Here is a 19,944-nt window from a genome sequence, read left to right as displayed (position 1 = left end):
CATCTATGATTCAAGTTGATGCCATGTCAGTTATGAAATGCATTTTTATGGGTTTAAGTAGATAATGAGTAGGGTGGTCCTTCAGGCTTTGCCCTCTGTAGAGCCAATAAGAGCTTCTTGTTGGGTATTCCTCCCTGGAACTAAAGCATCAGGTGCTTCTTCCTAGCTGAGCTACCTAGTGTCAGATGCTTTTTTTTTTTTTCCCCTGTTAATTAATAACACAAAAAAATATTAACCCTGTGAAGTACAAAGGTGGGTTTGACTCTGTTTCTAGATTGCTCATTACTGAAAACTTCCTTGGGTAAGAATTAAAAAAAAATCCAAGCATCTCTTCACCATGCCCACCAACGGAATGCCAGTTCCTGGACTGAAGGCAGTTGGAAGAAAAATGAGCAATTCCTTGTGCATGGAATCTGTCAGCAAGGACCATTCAGGTAGGGCTGGAGTTGGAGATGGGGCAGAGGATGGTGTCCTTTGGGTTCCTTTTCACAACAGGATGCTTGTCTGGGGGACTTCCAAGCTTTGCCTTTGTTTAGGTAATTGCTAGTATTGCAGGGTGTCAATGTCTTTGTAGAAAGTCAACTGGTAGAAATCCTTAAGAAGGGTGATGGATTTACGTAAATAACTTCAGCTGCTTGCAGCTTCCCTTGGTGTCTGCATACCTGACAGCTTGGCACGGTTGTGTATTTAGTGCCACTGTCCCTCACAGTTTGAAGGTAACTTGTTATAGGCTTCGCCAAAGATTTAGCAGCTGCTAGAAATGGGATTAGCTGCCTGTGTTTGAGAGAGTTGTTCCTGCTTTGGGGTAAAGGAGTGGGCAACTTCTCACAGTTCTTCTCAGCCCTCTGTTTTATCAGTAGAATAAGTGAGTTCTGACGCATTGCTTTCCAGAGATCCCTTTGTTAAGGGGTACATCGAGGATGCTGGACCACATCAGGCCTGTTTCTTCCTCCCCAGAGTACAGTTTCATTCCAGAAGAGATTTTCCGAGCCCTGACCTGTGCTAGCAGTTCTCTTGGCAGCCCAGACTACTTACAGTCCCACCAAAAAACAAAAAACACAGTGAGCTTCAGGGTAAGCGTTTCCATCTTTGGCTTTTTATTATCCAGAATTGACTCTTTCTTAGGGGCATGTTTTCATTCTGTTGGTGAAAGAGAAGGGTGCCAACCTTCTTGGACAAACTGATCTTGTGTAACGTTACTTTTCTGATCGTGTCATTTGATGTGAATCCAAAGCATAGTCTTACAATGCCTGTAAAATGCTAAACGTGCTTGTACCTATGTGTTGCTGTGAACCCCTTGTAGCAACTGTTTTGTGCATGCTGGTTTCTTTAGCCCTAAGACAGAAATAATTACGTGGAGCTTGTTTAGACAGTCGTTTTGACCTCTCCCACTCCTTGGCACATTTCTGGCTAAGAAGTGACAGCCACGTGTGCTTTGTCTGCAGGGCTGCTTGCGAACCCCCGATCGGCTTTGGCATTATCCTAATCGTCGGAGCAAGTTCAGACACTTGACAGACCACCCTGTCAGCTTGACAGGTGCTGGAAGGTAAGTAAAGAAGGGATAAGGAGTTGACTGTGATAGGAAGACGTTAGCACTACAAATGCAGATAGGTCTTTCCATTGGTTTTTCTAGTGGTGAGTGTCTGTGCTGCCTAACGAGACTGGATGAATGGACCAGTTATCCCAACTGAGCTTATTTGGGTGAAATTCAAGGGAACAATGTTTCGGGAATAATAAATAAAGAGTTGCTGCTACATGATCTCTCTTTGGAAGCATTCTTCCAACGGATCCCAGGCTCACTGGCATACTCTGATCCAGGATTAGGAAAAGAAGCTTTTCTGGCTTTAATGGATTTATCAGGGAATAGCTTTACACTTCTTTGCAAATAAGCGTTGCTTAAATAGCACTAGGAATTGAAAAATGCCTTGCTCCTCTACAGCTTGCAGCTATGTACGTGACAAGGCATTGACAACAGGCATGAAAAGCAGTTTTTTGGCCAGTGATAGGCCAAAAATTAATCTGCCAAACAGATTAATCTGCCAAACAAGCATTATCTTATCAGTCTTTTTTGGCCTGGAAGAGGCTAGTAGCAAGAGAAAGGTAGGTTGCCTGTGTTCTGGGTCAGTGTACAGCTCTTTCCCTTTGTTTCAGGGATGTCTCTTATTTGTGTGATGTGATGATCCAAGAAGATAAGAAAACAGTGGCCCTCAAAAGCTCTTTTTCTCAAAGTCCTCAGGAACGAAGCAGTGGTACAGTCTCAAGTACTCCTGTGAGTGCTGCTCCTCATTTATGTTTCTGTGTACATCATTAAGTGGGAGAAGGGAATTCTTCATGTACACCCCCAGTGTTGCCATGGGTTGTGGCTTTGTTTGGTTTCTGAGCCAAAATGATTTTAGTGTCTTACCCTGATCCTAAAAGCCATCAGTTCTCCCTTCAGTTCACAGCCTCCCAGCTCCCTGCCACAGTTCAGCATTAATTAATCTTTTTCCAAATGTGGATTGTTTCTGTTGTGCTCTAATTACATAGAGCGGGAAAGAGAAAAGCACAACGAAAAGTCACTCTGTGAGCTTTGCTCTCTTTGCTCTCTTTTGCGTGGCCAAAACTGCACCATCTCTGGCAAGGAACTGGGAATTTGCATGCTATCTTCTATGCTGATGTTTAATGCTTTCTCTTTTCCATCCCTAGCAAGCAACCCTAGCAGATAGTCTGGTTCCCGAGGAATTTCACATCATGAGAAAGCAGGGAGTTCTGCCCTTGAAATACTTTGATGAGTAAGTGCTTTTTGATTGACCAGGATGCCTTCAAGTTGTAGAGCTTCTGCTGTTCAGAATGGAGGGGTAAAATGCTAATAGGCTGAGAACGCTGGAAAAATGAACTTCTTTCAATTGAGGAGAGTGTATAAAAAAAGAAAAGGTGGCTTTACAAATCCCACACTAATGGTAAGGCTGCATTCAGCCTGCCAGAGCAATGTGAGCCACCTTTGCTTTGCCTCTACTGCTTGAGGAAGGGTAAAGGAGGATTTTCTGTAGGCTATTACTACTAAATGTTTCCCTATTTGAACATGAATGTAGAAGCTGAAGTCTCTTTTGATCTCTTGAGGAAACTTTTAGAAGTTGCCACTTGTTTTTTTTGTTTGTTTGTTTTTTTGTGGTTTTGATTAGTCTTGTTTTTCTACTTAGCCTCTAGAATTGCTTTCTGTAGCAACACTGGGCAGATCCAGGGTAATTTTTATTCTCACTGGAGCTATACAGGCCTGCTAACTCTTGGAGCTGACCATTCTGCTGTGGGTTTGTTTGTTTGCTTGGGATCTTCAGTTTTTCAGGCTGTAAGTTTAGAATTTCATTTACAAAGCTTTACTCCAAAGTGCTGCTGGGTACCTCCAGTGTTCCTACAAGATTTTGGTGGCAAGGAGGAGCTTCTGTTGGTGTATCAGCTGCACGAACAGCTGCAGGAGGTCAGACTTCAGGCTCTGGATGCTCCCACTGAGAACAACCCCACACTTCTTTCCCTATCTTACTGTATGTGGGACATAGAGATTGAATTAAAGTGCAGGATTCCTTAGCACTGGAAGGGCTGTTTTACTATTCAGCTTTTATGTTGTTGTTTTTTTTTTTTTTTTTTTTTAGTAAATACACAACTCTGCTTGAAGACAGTGAAAAGAGACTACGTCTGTTCCCATCCATGTACGTACCCTGAATCAAGTTTTTACTGGGGAAAAAAACAAACCAAAACATCACGCCACAGTTTGAATTCCATTTTGTGGGAAAATCCCATAGTATACTGTGTAGAATAATGATGTGTCCCTTTCTGGTCTGTCAGGAAACCTTCTGGGAGGTTAGAGGTCATACAGCTGATGGAGGCAATGGACAGCATGTTGGAAAAAGCTGGAGTAGATGAGCTGATTGGAGTAACAGGACCTTCACAGGTGGATAACTCACTCATACCCAGAAAAATAATATCATTTTCCCTAGTGTTTGTCTCAGTTGTGCTTAAGATGCCTCCAAGCAGTTACTTTTTGCCCAGGCCATCTGTCTGTAGGTGCTGTCATAGGTGAGAGATCACTTTCTTGAGCTTCTGGTTGTCTTTGTCTGATCCTTGAAGATCAGCTTGAAGCAGCTGCAAAAATGCCAGAAAGGAATCATCTGGCATTACTATGGAGGAAATAAAGCAGTGGCTATCTCCTCTCCTTAGCAGACAGGCTGCTGTGTTTAAAAGTGGATCTTTGGAAGCTTTCATTTGCCAAAAAATCTCTATTCTTTGCTTGGGCTTACTTTTTATTATTCTTGCACAGTAACGGGGAAGGTTTAAATGGACAAAGTAGGATTTTTGAAAAATGTATAGCACTGCTTCAATACGAACTCCTGCTGGAGTTAGCAGAAAAGCTCCCACAGATGTTAATGGGAGGACAGAGCCAAAACAAATTTGAAAAAGAACCTGTGAATGTGTGCAGGTGGGCTCTTTCTCTCCCCCTTCCCCATTACCTCTTCAAGAGGGAAATTAGGTTCAGAAGAATTTAGTGTGCTGTGCCAGTCTCAGTTGATGATGGAGATTTGCCAGTCTCTGCAAGGCTGGTGTTTGTCTCGTCTGTTTTGCCAGCTGCACAACATGCTGGAGCTGATGAAGGCAGAGCAGAACATCTACAGTGTAGTTTTCCATGAGATGATTCGGCAGGTCAGCGTGGACTGCAAGGAGAGAGGACAGCTGCTTTCTAAACTCAGGTCATCATTTGCCAAGCACCCTTAATCCCCCTCTTGATTTGTGGCAGTATCCTCTCAGGAGCAGCATTAGCTAGATCTTTGCAGATTGCAGATTGCAGATCTTTCTTAATGTCACTGCCCAACAAAGCTAGCCTGTCACAATGTCACTGGCATGGGGTCTGATGCCAGAAGTGAAATAGGATTGTCCTGCCTAGTTAACAACCAGTGCTAATGGACCACTGTTACATAACCAGGAGTTTGAACCCTTGACACAACACTTGACAATGCGGGCACCTTATGGGTGTGACATTTAATGGAACTTTTCACATGTGGAATAGCTGGAACTACTCTCACAGCTGGGGTTCCTCTGCTCTTTTTCCACCTCACACACAGATTACCAGTATTTGTAGCAATTACATTGTTCCAGGGTTTTTTAAATCCCAAGTCCATACAGTCAGAAGATTGCCCTCTAGATTTGCTGTTGTGCAGTGAAAGGAATGGTTTTCAGATCTTCACTTTCAGGAAAATTTCTATTTTTAAATTTGTATTTTTATTATTTTTACTGAAGACAGAGGTATGTGGATCTCCTGGAGCGTATTCCTCAGCAGATGAAGACACTCTACAAAAAAATGATGGCTCAGCAACTGGTTGACAGACATATTACAGAAGAACTACTCTATTTTAAGGAGCGTGTTGCACAGCTGGCCAGGTCTGAATCCTTCCTCATCCTAAAAAATTATCTCAATGCACTAAGCTTAGCATACTGGTTTTGTTCAGTTTTCAAATCTTCCTTCCATAGGAGCAGGCAATTATTTTTCTTATTTGAGCCAGAGCTACAGGGACTGCGCTTTAGCCTCCTCACACCATTAGTCTGTTTTTACTGTCAGCTGTGCAGCGTGGAAGCACAGAATAAGGGTTAAAACACCTGCTTTCCTTTACACTTTGCACTGAAGGGGATTGCGGGAGCAATCTGCGTGTGCAGGAATAAGAGGTCTTCAAAATGCTTTTCAACTCTATAGAGAGCTGTCTGTGTATGGTGAGAGCAGTCTGTGTTTAGCAGAGCAGAGACTGGGCTGGGCTAAGTTTATTTAGGCTGTTCCTTGCTGTTTCAGCGAACTATATGAGGTACGAGAACATGACTGCAAGGTGACCAAAGAAGCAGAAAAAGCTCAAAAGGAGCTAGCTGCAGCTATGCAAGAGGCAGAGGCAAATGCAAAGTAAGTTCCTTTCAAAGCTAAGGTTGGGAGATCTCTGCAGCGTGCTGGTATCATTCTCCTGGCTTGGGAAGAAGGACAGATTTCCTTCTGAGGAAGAGAGCTTGGCTCTTTGTGACAAATACTGTCATTTTTCTATAAGTCCTGAACTCAAAGGGACAAGAAGCTGTCTAAAATTCTTCTAGTTTTAAATCATAGAAGTTGCATTTGTTGCTCAGGTGCTGCCATCCTCTTCACCCTACAGTTACAGCTACTAAGCTCATAGTCAAGTAGAGCCTGCGGCTTAGAACTTGTATGGGGCTGTAGACATCTTCAGATACCTAAAAAAAACCTAAGTATTGAGGTGGTTGGTATCAGATTTGTGTTGAGCGTTTGGGATTCACTTACAGGAATCTTGTGTCATGAAGAAAGCAGATAGTCTAGATCCAACAGAGATTTGTAAGAATGCTGGCTGGAAACTCGGTGTGAGGATATCAACACAATGGTGTTGTAGCAGCTCAGGGTAAAGGAACCGTGAATTCACGCACTTATGTGGAAGGTGATCAAGGAAGGAAAGAGGGAGATGAAATGTCTTGGGAATTGGGAGGAACGCAATAAATGTGAATAAGAAGCATGGACAAACTTCACTGTCTTTTCCTTCTAGCCTTTTGGAACAGTATCGAGAGTTATACGAGTTACAGAGGAGAAGGCTGGAAGACCAGGTTCTGGTGGTAGCTCAAGAGAGAGACATCTGGAGCTCAGCTGCATGTAACCTTGCTCTGATGGTATGTATGGGAGGTCAGTGATACACTGCAAGGTATAGACCATCACAGCAGGCAGACTTTTCCAAAAGCAAATTTCATTCCAAAGAATGTTTGTTTAATCTAATTGGGCGCTAACCCGTCTCTTGCCCTCCTTTTCTGAGGACTGTTGTATTTCATGTTTTGTTTGGTTTGTTCCAGCTGATTCACACAGCATTTTTAGTACAGGCCTCCAGATTCTGTGCAGGAAGAACTACGAAATGAATATTTCCAGTTGGAGATGAGTTTGACTGAAAAGTTTCCTTCTTCCCCATAACTTGGAATATTGTAGCCAGATTCTTTAAGCTTCACAAAATAGCATTCTTGGATAACTCTGCTTCCTAGCTTGTGTGTTTTCCTTGTTTGTGATCTTTTACTTTTTCCTCAATAAAGTTTCAAATTTATTAGCAGACCTACCTTCTTGGTTTGCCTTGTGGATAAGAAGTTTATTTCTGAGGTAAGTGGCTTCGTCTGCTTGCACTCTATTTCATTGATGGTAGAGCTTCACGTTACTATCAGACGTCCCTTCTCTCAAAAGACAACAGTGAAAATAATGTTTCTTTCAGATAATAGAAAGAAACCAGCTCACATTGATTCGCAGGCTCCATATAAGTGGGAAGGCTCTGACCAAAGTTCTCAAGCATTTCATAGTCCTTCTGGCCTCAAAGGTAGGACTTGTCTGCCATGGGTACCTGTTTGAAGTGTTTGTGTGTGTGGTGCATGTAGCACTGATACTCAGTAAAGCATTCAGTACTTCTGCTGTTACTAGAACTTTTAAATCTTGATCTAGTTTTGAACAAGCGTTAAAACTTGAATTCACTCATTGTCTTTCTAGTTCCCTTTCTCATTATTCCATATCCTCTTTCCTCTACCTCAAGCTTTTCTTTTTCCTCTTCTTTTCCTTCTTCGTGTTATTCTTCCCTCTCCTTGTTCCATCGCCATAAAACCAAACAGATCCAGGTTAGTGAAATTTTGTCTTTGAAGGTATATAGTTGCATGGTCTCTATGTAGCATACAAGCAGCAGACAGTCAAGTGCTCGCTTCTGGAATGCCTGGGAAGTGTGAGCCAACTTAGTCCTGCATGAAAGGGGTTGTTTCCCCTTTCTCTGTTCTGCTATCAGATCTCTGATATATAGATATAACTCAAAACACCTAGACTGAAGGGAGAATTCCTTCAACTCAGATCAAAACAGTTACAACCTTTTTTTTTTGCCATTCAATGGCTGCAGGATCTTAGAGACCTTGCTGATCTACAGGAGGAGACCGAGCAGTTCAAAGGAATATTAGGTCATGTTGGAGCAGGTACAGAACATTTGGAGGAGTCCAGCAAGGAAAAACTGCAAATTGTGCTCAGAAACCTCAACAAGTGGCTTCAGTACCAACACAGTAACTTGTGAGTGGCCCTGAGGGACTGGGAGAAGTAGTCATTTCCCCTTTGCCCCATGGCACAAGTCAAAGCATGCACAGAATTCCTGACTCAGATATAGTGAGATTTGTTACAATCTTCATTTTTCATATCCCTCACTGCTCTGCTTTTATGATTGACATGTTTATTTTGATAATTGGGTCCTTAGTGGTAGCTCCAAAGTGATGCTGTATGTTTGTGGCTGAATTCAGTGGTGAGGTTACTGCTGACTCCATTAGGGCAAGTATTTTACCCTTCTACTAGGAGCCAGAGTTCTCTTTTTACAGATGTGATTGCCATGACAGAATTCTTCTGTTTAGTTTGGTTCATTTTAACACTCATGACACTTGCATTGATGCTTCAATAGAGCAGAAAAGATACAAAATGAGACTGTAAGGCACATGAGGTTCCAAATGCAAGGTCTTTTTGTATGTTAATGTGTATTTTGCAGATTTTTTGTTAGTCCATCATGATATATTAAATAAAGGACAAATGCAAGTGCAAAATCCAGAAATGCACACTGTCTGCACTAACAAAAGATGTTATTTTCCATACTTCATTCGTATGTTAATAATTGATTTTCTTAACTACAGTTGTGTTTGCACTATGTTGAGTGACTTAGCCTTACCAGCTAAGTTAGACTTGGTGTTTTTGGCTTTTTTTTTTTCCAAGTTATAATTTGTGTCACAAACTTGGCATGCGTACAGTGTATCTTGACCTTGGTTTTGCCTAAACCACTACAGGATTTTTTTCTCTCATCTCTCATGCCTTCTTTTTTTCTGCTTAGTTCTTTTCAGATGAAAGAAGAGCTATTGGATGAGATCTTAGAAGATACGAAGCTCTTAATAAATGTAAGATTTCTGGAGGTTGGACATACTACTGAATGGTATATGCTCAGCAAATGACCACTTGCTGTCAGTATCTATGCCCATCACAAATCAACTGACATCATTTGTTCTGAAGCTTCAACCAAGAATCTACACATGAAAAGTTGCAACTGCCCAATACTGCAGCTCAGCCATTAGGCTTACCCACACTTGAACACTGACTGCCAGTTCTGGTGACTGATAGATTATATTAATCTGTAGAAGCATTCACAGTTGTCAGCTTTGTGGAGTGAGTTTCCAACTTATTGTACTTACTATGACATGCTCATGAATTCCTCGTTATTCTCTTACTGATTTCTACCACCTTTCCATTGCAGCCAAGGAGTGGTCCAACTTTTGGGGACACAGTAAGCCTGTTGCTTTTTTTTTTTTTTCAGATGCTGAAGGAAGATGTGCAGCTGTATGCAGGGGAGACACATCTAGCCAAGACTGAAAGTCTCAGGAGTGCTGCCAAGATACAGGGACATTGGACAGAGCTAGGAAAAACGGTGCTGAGTCGACACCGGGACTTAACTGGAGCATTGCCTGCACAGCTCGCTGCCCTGGAAGAAATAAACCAAAGTGCATGTGAACTCCATCAGCAATATAACATAAGGATAAGTGGGAATAATGGTAAGAAATAACCAATTTTGCAGTTCAGTCTTTCTTAGGATATGCCAGGGAAGTAGCAGGTAATAAAGGACCAGTTAGTATAATCTGCTCTGATTTTTTTTTTTTGCAAAGACTATGTCTGATCCCTACCTATATTTCAGTAACCAAAAAATGGGAGGTATGAACTCTGAGAAACTTGGCTCTTGATCGCACAAAGAATATCTGGAATCTGAAATGCCATGCAATATAATCAAAGAAAATTGCAGTACAAATAAGACATAAGCTGTGTTAAGTTCAGAGCATGTGTAGTTTGTGATTGCGTGAATTATGTGTGGAAAAGAAAGCAAATGTACAATAAAAGAATAGATGTTTAAGTTTTGAAGCAAAATGTCACTTTAGAGTTCATTAACCTGATAATACTGTTTCAGAGGGTAATATTTTTTTAATTACCTTATCATTAAGACAGAGTTATCTAACTTTAGATATTGATTTATACTGATAATAAATTATGCAAATAAATATTTTTCTTGCTGATATAAAATTATCACATTCTGCTTAAGGTAACAAACATTTGTAACCAACTTTTTCAACATTTGCCTCTCCTAGGCCTTGACTCATTTCTGATTTCAGAATTGTTTCATCTCTGGTGGTTTTTTTTTAATCATCTTCTTTTCTTTTAGAAGACTAAACTGAATATGTGTCCAGAACTGCTGCTCATGTTTTCCGAGCTCCTTCTCATTCTGGCATCTTAGTCTTTCATAATGTTACCCTATGGTTTATGCTGTGTTGTATATTTCTGCTAAAAGAAATAGTATACTGTAAGTCTGTCCAACCTAAAAGACAGCTGAAAGAAGTAAATACTCCTAGCAGTTCTCATTAAAAAGTAAAAGAAGGAAAAAGAAGCAGGGACGTAATTGGCCAGATATCATGGCAAAAAGTTAACAGCAGGCTGTCAGAAGTCTTTGTATTTATTAGTGGTCTGAACAAAGGTTTAGGTGGCATAGTGCTGACATCTGATACAGAATTGCTTCCATCAGTAAAGTCCAGAAAAAGGAGGTTTAGCTTATTTTAACAAAGGTTTTGGGAACTGGATCTCAGTAAAGGTATTCTCTTCCTCCATACAAGGCAGTGTATTTGAATTGCTTGGACTCATTTCTGCTCTTCTCCTGCCTGTGAGAAGAGACAGGGTATTCCATCTCTTTACATTGCAGCTACAGTTTAAAAAAAAAAAGGTGAAAAAGAAAGTGGCTATAAGAAATAGATGAGAGAAAATACTGAAAACATGGTAATTATTGTAATTTTGTTCTGTAAGGCAATGATACTCATTTACCTGAAATATTTATTATCTGCTAAGTTCAGGTTACCTGATCTCAAGCACCACGTGACAGAAATACAAAAGGTTCGGTATTTGTTGGCAAGGAATAAAGATGGAAAGAGAACAACGACATATGAGATTGAAATTTATAAATTTTCACTTAAGACCTTTGCTCTTCCTTGATCATTTCTCGAAGTTATACCTTTTTTGGTAAGTTTTTGACTCTGAACTTGGTGACTGGGACCAGAGCGACCTCTCCATTGAGATCCTGCTAGCTCTTCTCTTTTGCTGCAGACCTGACTATAAGATAAAGGCAGTCTTCCCAAAGCAGATTTGTCTAGTTGTGGGGCTTTCACAGTATGTTCTGGTACCATCCAACCTTTGGAGGTAACTTCTTTCCTTTCTTACCAGTCTGAACGTCCAAACATTGCTTTATTGCATGACAAATAATCCAGAGTAGAAGTTAACATACCACAGCAGTACAGTGGGGAAACTGAGTCATTAAAATGTTTCAAAAATGGTAATTACCTCCACATGTGTAACATGCTATCTTTGAAACAAGATGTCATGAAGACCAGGACCTTAGCAGGATTTAAAGACTAAACACTGGACATCAGGAGCAACCTTAATTTCAAGCAAACTTCCAGGAATCAAAGAATATCCATCAGCGTATGCCAGAGGAGTGAATGAACATGTGATTTACTGTTTTATCCGGGTATTTTTTAATATCTATGTATGTTGTATCTCTTTTGAAGAGAGCTACAGAGCGTTTTGTAAGAGTCCTATTAAGCCATCTCATTTCTTTATGCAACAAGTCAAATCTATCAAGACAAGAAAGAAAGTCAGCTTCACATCAAGCAGATTTTCTTCCAACTTGCTTTTAATTCAGTGCTTCCTAAACAGTTTGTTCTTAGCGCTAAGTATAGCCAGATCTCACGTAGGCTGTTCATCCCTCCTGGCAAAGGTCTTTGAATTAAGCCTTGGTTTTGTTGGCTGAAAGAACGTAATTAAAGGTTTGTATTTTCTTCCCCTCCAGGCACAGCCAGATTTTTGACAGTCTTGGTGAGAAGCATGGAAGATTGGTTATTCAAGGCACAAAAGCTAACGCGAGGTTCTGGCATGCATGAAACTGAACTGCAGGCGTTTTATCACATGATTCCTTCATGGTTGGCCCAAGTGGATGCATTAATGAGCATTATAGGCTCCAGTCAGTTGCATAAAGCTGAAAATGATATGGAACTGCATTTCCCGTAAGGACAAAGGTGTTAATTGTGCCTTATACATGAAACTACATGCATAAGAAAAGAAAAATGTTGTTTTGTGGGGACTCTGGCACAAGAAACTGGCAGTGGGATAACTGTGATCAGCTGAAGTGTTAAAATGATTGGTGGCTGCCTTTCATTTGCTGTGATTTGGCCATTTGCTTTGATTTGGCAGTATCTGTCCAGGCAGTTGGTGGCTACAATATAACTCCTGGAACATCACTGAGTGCCACCTGTTTCGAGATCGTGGCATTTGAAGAAAAAAACCCTACAATTTGTGATTAATTTACAGGCAGATTTGTGGGGGCATTCTTCTCACTGTGCTCTGTCTTTGGCAAATATCATCAGGAAGTAAAGTATTTGCAGAGCACATGCATTACATATATGTTAGAGATTATTTGCAAATGACAAGCTTGCCCACAACCACAGTGTTAATAAAACTGCTTGCGCCACGTCCCCAGCATCTGGTGTGCTAAATGTTATTTTCCTTGAGCTGGGAACAAAGGTGTCTTTGCGACAGGAGATCCCTGGGTGTGGTGCATTAGATGTCACTTTGTCTCTGCATTATTTATTTTAAAGGGTGGTACCTAGAGAATTTTTTAAGAGGATTCAACAATGGATTTTGTCCGTGAATACTGAGGTTGAGAAGAGCACCACACATCTTAACGAAGAAGTAAGTGGAAGCAAGTAAAGCACTGTATTTAGGATTCACTCTTTCCTCCAATTTTTGTCTGGACAGACCACAGCTGAGAGGAATGCCTGTTTCTCCTTTAACACCTTCTTTCTTGCTTGAGTTGCAGCTTTCTGTCTTCCAGCCAGGGGAACGTATCAAGACTACTAAAAATAGTGCACTAAAGAGTGAATCAACAGAATTATGTTTTGCTAATCTTTAGCAAGCTTTCCCTCTGGAGTAATGTTGATATTTTCTGTTCAGAGAACTGTTTTGGCTGCTAGCTCTCTGTTTTTGATGTTGTTTTTTTTGTGTGTGTTTGTGTTAGTGAGGTTCTCACAGTGTATCTTCTAAATGTTTTGCAAGCACGATGTGTGATTTTTGGTTTGCTGCTGAAATATGGACAAGAATGCCCCATAGCTGATAAAGAGCTCATGTTGCTGAACAAACACTTTGCAGAAAGACAGATCCATAGCAGGAAAATATTTATTGGTAATAGGAATGAATATGGGAGAAAAAAAATACAGGTCAATGTTTCTGTTATTAGGTCAGCTTGAGTTAGGGTAGAATATTGGCTTAAGTGAAATGCACTGAATTCAGACTACTTGATAAGATCGTTCACTTATTACTGGCTTAGATTTGCTCTGATGTTTTGTGCAGGTGACTGAACTGCACAGAAACCTGACCCTGTGGCTGGTGAATTTGCTGCAATATGTGATAGCGGATCGCTTGTCCTGTGAGTGTCCCCAGCAGCAAGAGGCAGACTTCAACATGGGCAAGGAGCTCAGTCTTCAGAGTGCTCAGGAACTACAGGAAGAAGCAGAAAAGCTGATTGCCAAGATGTGTGGACTGTCTGGTTCTGTAGTCAGGTATGAACAGAGATTTTCAATTTGGACTAAAGGAGGCTAATTAAAGAAAAATGTGTAGTGTGCCAAGAGATTCCTCGAGGCAGCAGATCTGATCAATTTGGTTTTCCTTAGATCTCTTCCCAGGTTTTAAATGGTCCTTACTGGAATTTGGAGGGAGCCTCGTAAGATAGGCGTATCTAAAGAGAATGACAGTATCTGCTTCATACCTGGTACTGCTATAAAACATGCACCTGTAACTCTGTGGGCTCTGTCTACTCTTCTGAGCATCATGTAAAGCAGTACAGGCAGTGAGTCTGCAGTCCAGGTCACCTGGAGCAAAACCTGCATCTGTGTTCTTATTTCCTCTATGGGCTAGTACAGTACAGGCACAAACAAGCTGCCTGGGAGGTCATTGTGTGAGTGGTGCAGGTGAGGATTGTTCTGTAGTGCAGAAGTCTATAGGTAGCTCGTACATCTTGCTGACAGCAATGGGATGCTGACTGAAAGGCAGAAAGCATTTGAGGGCACTCCTACAGTGTCAATGACATTCTCCATCTTTGCAGCTGCTGCCGTGAGATTGTCAGCGCAATTGTTGGGAAGAAACAGTCAGAGAAGGATGCAGAAGCTGATTTTGAGCTAGAGGAGCTGGATAAACTCAAGGTAAAAGGCCACTATGTTTCCAGCTGTCCAGATCTGTACCTCGATGAGACCACATTTGCTTTGTGAAAGGTAGAGAAAAATAAATGTGATGATTTTCAAGGAGGAAGATTCTTACTACTCCTGATCCCTCAAATTGCCTACTGACTCCACGAAAGTGGAAAGTGGATAAAACTGAACATGACTCAGTTTTAACACTTTCCTTATCTCATTTCAGGATATCCTGCTAGATTTATTCCGTATGAATGGCAGCAGATTCATCTCTACGTTAAAGCTTGTCAGAGCCATGTAAATTGAGATTTGAGCAGTGCTTGGGAGTTTCTGGAGGTGTTTGGTGCAATATACCATTATACAGACTCTGTTGAAGTGTTTTGCTGTCAGCTAGCCTACCTTCTGTCTCCTTGACTCTATACTGGAGCTCTTATTGAAAGTGTATGTTGATGGTGTCTTTATTTGAAGCAGTGCAAGGAGTGTGATAGCGTGTATGTTTCTTCCTCTGGTAATTGCTACCATTGTCATCTTCAGTGTTTAGTTAAGCTTTGTCTGTGTTTTAGGAACCTGAGATGTAGACCCTTCTTAAAGCCTAACACTGCACTGAGCACAGAACAGATGAGATTTTTACAAGGAATTCAAGAAGTTTCTTTTCAGGGACTGGAAAGTTTCTGTTCCATGTTAGCTTTGCAAGTGAAAAAGTAAACTTTCAGATTTTCCTTCACTTCTCCCCACATGGGCTGGGACAGTGGTCTAACAGAGACCTTCTCTGCTGGCCTGAGGTGGAGCTTGTTGAAGGAATTGAGTAATTAGACAGTGATGGATACCATATCTGGAAGCTTGGAGAAATGTCTTCCATTTGCTTTGTGAGGTGTGAATGGAAGGGTCCATTCATGTCCCTGGAACAGATAAAGATAGATGGAATTATTTAACTGACTGAATAATTATGATCACAGATATTTTTTTTTTTCTTTTTTAATTAATAATGCCTCTTTTTCTGTTATGTCTTCTCAGACTGAGTGCTGTAATTGGATTCAAGTGTGTAGCCTTCTCCTTTCAGAGATCAAAGGCACTCCAGTCTCCTTTCTGCATTTAGAAGAACTGAGAAACCTCTTTGGATCAGAGGTACATATATTGACTGCATTTGCTGTTCTACGTTGAACCAGTTTGAATGAAGATCCACTTTAAAATTTCTAAAGCAAGCAGCTATGATTCAATTTGAGCGAAGATCTAGTGTGGAGACCTCCATGTACTCAAAACTGCAGTTAAAGCTTTGAAGAATGAAGACTGTAAACTGGTTAAAAATCACTGTGCTTCTTGTGAGGGTATTACTGAGGCAAAACTGAAGCTTCACTGTAGCTACGAGGTATTACTGCACTGGTTGAACAGTTCAGCACGGTGCCTGCTAGCTTTCGCTTCATCCTTTGGCGTGGACTTAAGCTGGAATTCTCTTGGTTGGCTTGCCCAAATCAGGCTGAACTTTTAGTCAATTCTTTATATGACTGAATGGGTGTCTGACACTGCCTGCGACAATTACGTGTTTTATAGATGGCTGGCCTGGCATTGATGTAACGTCATACATAACCTAAATTCAGATGACAAGGAAATAGTTTTCCTATTCCTAAATGATGCACAAATTATTTGCATCAGCTCTCAATTCAGTCCTCAAGCAGAGTGGTGTTTGTTGTGAGTAACTGTGTACTTACGACTAGTATGTCAGTACTACAGTATACTGCCACTGCTGTAGGCCATGTGTTGCCCTTTTTTTTTTTCCCCCCCTATACAATGGCCTATAAAAAGCAAATATACCATAGTGGGTCCTGCTTTTGAGATATATGAAGCCCAAGTTTAAATGTGTGCAAGAGGAAGTCAGAGACCAGCCATTTTGCCTGGGTTATTTGGATGGACAAAAGGCACTTTTGGTACTAACCAAATTATTGTGGTGCCTTACAGGAATTGGAGTTGAAACTTAAGGACACTATCATTTCTCCAACTCAAGAAGGGCTTAAAGCTGATGATGCCAACAGTGAAAAGAAACGAATAACAGAGAAAGAAACATCAACAGTAAAGGAGAAAATCGTCCTTATGCAGGTGACAGTAGTAGCTGCAAGATGCTACTTTCCAGCAGAGTTGGGATTTTTTTATTGCTTGGTGCACGTGATGGGAAACGTGGCCTTTTACCTACAGTGTCTCTAAGTTAGTGATACTTCTCCTATTTCTTGTTCATTTTCTCTCTTAGGAGCAACCAGGTGCTGGTACAGATAATATGAGTGAAGGTGATGAAACTACTACAGATGTGATCAGATATGTAGGACAAGACTCCAACATCCACCTGAAATCCTTGAAGTCAGACATCATTTCAGTTACAGGGGTAGGAATCTCCACTACACTAATGTTTTTAGCACACGTGGCAGAGATTTGGAGCTGGGTTTTAGCTGTCTATTTGTTGTCAGACACTGTTCAATGTTTATATCGGACCTGCTGCATGAGTGAAAGGTGCTGGTGTTCTCAGTCTCTCTTCTTGCCACTACGAAATATTCATTAGCACAATTTCTGCTGCCTCAGTTCATCCACGTGGCTCATGCATTCCTGCCCTGTACCATGAAGTTGGGTCCAGTCACAGGTGATGTGTGTAGTCTGAACGAGGACTATCATCAGAGACTGAGTGTTGCCAGCACTTCCTGGGATGGTAAAAATAATACGGTGCTGAATACACAGAAGAAGAGATTCAGGGATATTCAGAACAGTAGGAGTGCAAGAAGTTCAGGTTGCTTTTGGCCAACTGTGCCTCCTGGGTCTCTATTTTTTTCCACTTACCTTTGGGATTGTACTCTTTGGAAGAGTAGTCCAGGCTAAAGGCATCAGTTTGTAAAGCTGCTCTTCAGAAGTCATACAGTTTGCCTTCTCCAGTCACTTCCTAGCTAGTCAGACCTTCAGAGCAGAGCCCAGATGTATGTGAATTGTGGAGCTTTAGCAAACTGTCAGTGGATATTGCTACTCCTTAAGTATGCTGCATTGTTAAGTGTGCCTTGCTCTCAATGCTTTAGAGGCAGGCAGGTAGAGCAGTGATAGTGAGAGACTCAGGAGTGTTTCTTTATGGACTTAGATTGGTTAGTAAAAATGAATCTCTGGAAATCATAGTAACCTTACTAAGCTTAGATTAGGAGTCTTTTAATGGGACTCCACAAAAGTCCTGGTTCTTTTCTTCAAATGAAGAAAACTAATGCCTGCTGGACAATTTGAGGAGCTTCATCTGGCCACTGGTTGTTACTTACTTCGCTCCTGGTCAGGCTAGAGCCATCTCCAACATCTGTAACCCAGTGATGCATGGGCAATCATGCAACCAAGACTAAGTGCAAGTGAGATATTTATGTCCAAATCAGGAAGTGATTTTAGTCTATTTTTAATGTCAATACATGATTGGATCCAATCAAAAGAAAATCCTTGACTTAACCTCTGGTTTTACATGATTTATGGATACTGAGCTCTTGTCTGTGTCGTGACCATGTACAGAGACACCAGCAGTGTCCAGCCAAACAGTATTCTAGATGAAATGCAGCATTGTTGGTTTCATGTTCATTTATGGAAGATTGTGCTCTTTCCAACCAGAGAGAGATGACTGCCAGCAAGTCGTCAACTCCCTTTTCTCAGAAAGAGTTTGAAGCCCTGGCACTGCTGGAACACCTGCAAGTGCAGCTTATGTGAGTACTGGTTCTATGCTGGAGGGATAAACAGGGCAGGGTTCCATTTATATCTGTTCTGCTTTCTGATTAAGGCTCTGCTTCAGCCATCTCTGTTGGCTTAGTTTTGGGTCTCTTTCTCTTCTGATTGTCTCAAACCTTTGATTGTGATGTTAGCTAAAGATGTGATACTTTTAACACTTTGTTAGCAAATGCTGAGTTTAAAATGAATTCACTTTGCAGGCTTGCATAGCTGTGCAATGATGTCTCCATCTCTTACAATGCCATTCTATGAAACCACAACTGTATTTTATAGAGTTGTTCAATTCCACTGCACGTTTCAGCTTTCTAAATCTTTCTTTTAAGTATTCTACCAGCACCTGCTTAGATTTCAAGTTTCAGCATTATCTTTGCTTCTTTGTTTCAGAGAAACAGAAATCCGTGCTCAGAATGCAGAGCAGAGATCTGAAGATTTTGAGAAGAAGCTGGAAGAAGCCCTGGAGAGAATCCAGGAGCTAGAGAGTGAGCTGGAGAAAAGGGGCAAAGTCGTCCCAGAACCAACACCTAAAGAAGGGCAAGGTCAGGATAATCAGTGATCTGAACCTCTCCTGGACTCAGAGTAGGAAGCAATTTTTGAGGATACCTCATTCATGTCCCACTTAGCACATGCTCCTTTCTTCCTGAGCACGTCCCAGGGTCTTGTCTTGACTCTCTGTCAGAAGCTAAGCAGGGAGGCTTTTGTTCTCATTCCAGATTGGGTCAGAAAGAACTGCTGAACTCTGTCTGTTTTTGAGATAAAATAATTTTGATTTTGCCATATGACACCAGGCCTACATATATTCTAGATATTAGATGTCACTGTAATTGGCTTCACCTTCCCTTTAAGTACTGTTACAGTCAAGGTCTGTTTAGAATCGCTGATTTGTGGGTAGAAAAGAAATAATGTTTAGGTCCCTTCATATCCCACATACCTTTTGTGTTTGTAGCAGAGGCCATTCTTGCTGTCTCCAGCTGCTGATGGCTTGGTTTTGCCCATGTGGTGTGGCAGTCAGTTCTTTAGGTAGCATGTTTATTGTAAGTGAATATATTTCCTTTCTCGGCTGGATCTGCTCAGAAATAAGATGTGAAGGAGAATAAGTGGGAATTAAAACGTCTCCTCTTAACACTCTAGTGTATATTCTCTTTGATATCAAAGTAAGAAGAGAGACTAATTTGTTTAAAATACTTTAAACGTATTTACTCTGCATTTTAAAGGCTTTTGTTGTTGTTTTTTTCTCCTTTCAGAAAAATGCTTACAAGAAAGCTTGCCTGAAGGGGAAGCCTGCTCAACTCCCAAAACTTCCACCTCTGGCCAGCACAAGCAATCCAGAAAAAGCAAAAAATAAAAAATAACAATGCCTGAGCAGTTTCTTGGTGCCTATTCAGAATAGTTTCTCATTCCAGTCCACTGCCTTCATTCTATATTAGCCACTCTTCTCTCTGCCATCTGGGCACTTATGTTGTTCTTCTAGCTGATTCTACCACTTCCACACCTGTCTTGTGCTTGTCCTCTACTTCCCCCCACAGCTCTAGCATCTCTACAGCTTGCTCACCTTCTCTGTATGCTGATACACCCACATGCAGTACCCCTGCAACCTGAAAAAGCCAAACTACCCAGAGAGGTGGTCCCCAGGGCTTCTGTCTCAGTCAGGCACCAGCCTGGGATAATCTGAGTAGTTATGAAGCTCTGCCAGGACAGGAGCAGCTGCCTGGATTTGGCATGACTCTGAGGTTTGACCCAGTCTCAGCTCTGAAGCTGTCAAGAATCATGTCTGCTCCAAACAGCCCCTGCCAGTTCCCCTGGAGTAAATTCTATTATGGAACCTACCATATACCAGTAACACTGAAGCACATTTTTTAAATGATGTTTTCCTTCTTTGAGGTTTTGAGTCTATACCCCCTGAAGGTA

At 41.3% G+C, this 19,944-nt stretch overlaps 1 protein-coding gene across 1 annotated transcript; it reads left to right on the top strand.

Annotated features, from left to right (window-relative positions):
• Positions 1–337: 337 nt before the first annotated feature.
• Positions 338–18,592, top strand: AXDND1 (axonemal dynein light chain domain containing 1; the record flags this gene model as incomplete). Its single annotated transcript, XM_079535860.1, has 20 exons — positions 338–434; positions 958–1,073; positions 1,446–1,546; positions 2,152–2,269; positions 2,686–2,771; positions 3,627–3,683; positions 3,820–3,925; positions 4,597–4,718; positions 5,266–5,406; positions 5,810–5,914; positions 6,555–6,675; positions 7,257–7,358; positions 9,360–9,594; positions 13,542–13,689; positions 14,232–14,328; positions 15,331–15,441; positions 16,270–16,407; positions 16,556–16,687; positions 17,926–18,017; positions 18,424–18,592. The coding sequence occupies 20 exons, from the start codon at positions 338–340 to the stop codon at positions 18,590–18,592; spliced, it is 2,394 nt and encodes a 797-aa protein (XP_079391986.1).
• Positions 18,593–19,944: the final 1,352 nt, after the last annotated feature.

This window comes from Tetrao urogallus (assembly GCF_951394365.1).
Source record: "Tetrao urogallus genome assembly, chromosome: 5".
Lineage (NCBI taxonomy): Eukaryota > Metazoa > Chordata > Aves > Galliformes > Phasianidae > Tetrao > Tetrao urogallus.
Note: the sequence above shows the minus strand (reverse complement) of the source record. Positions and strands in the feature narration are given on the sequence as shown.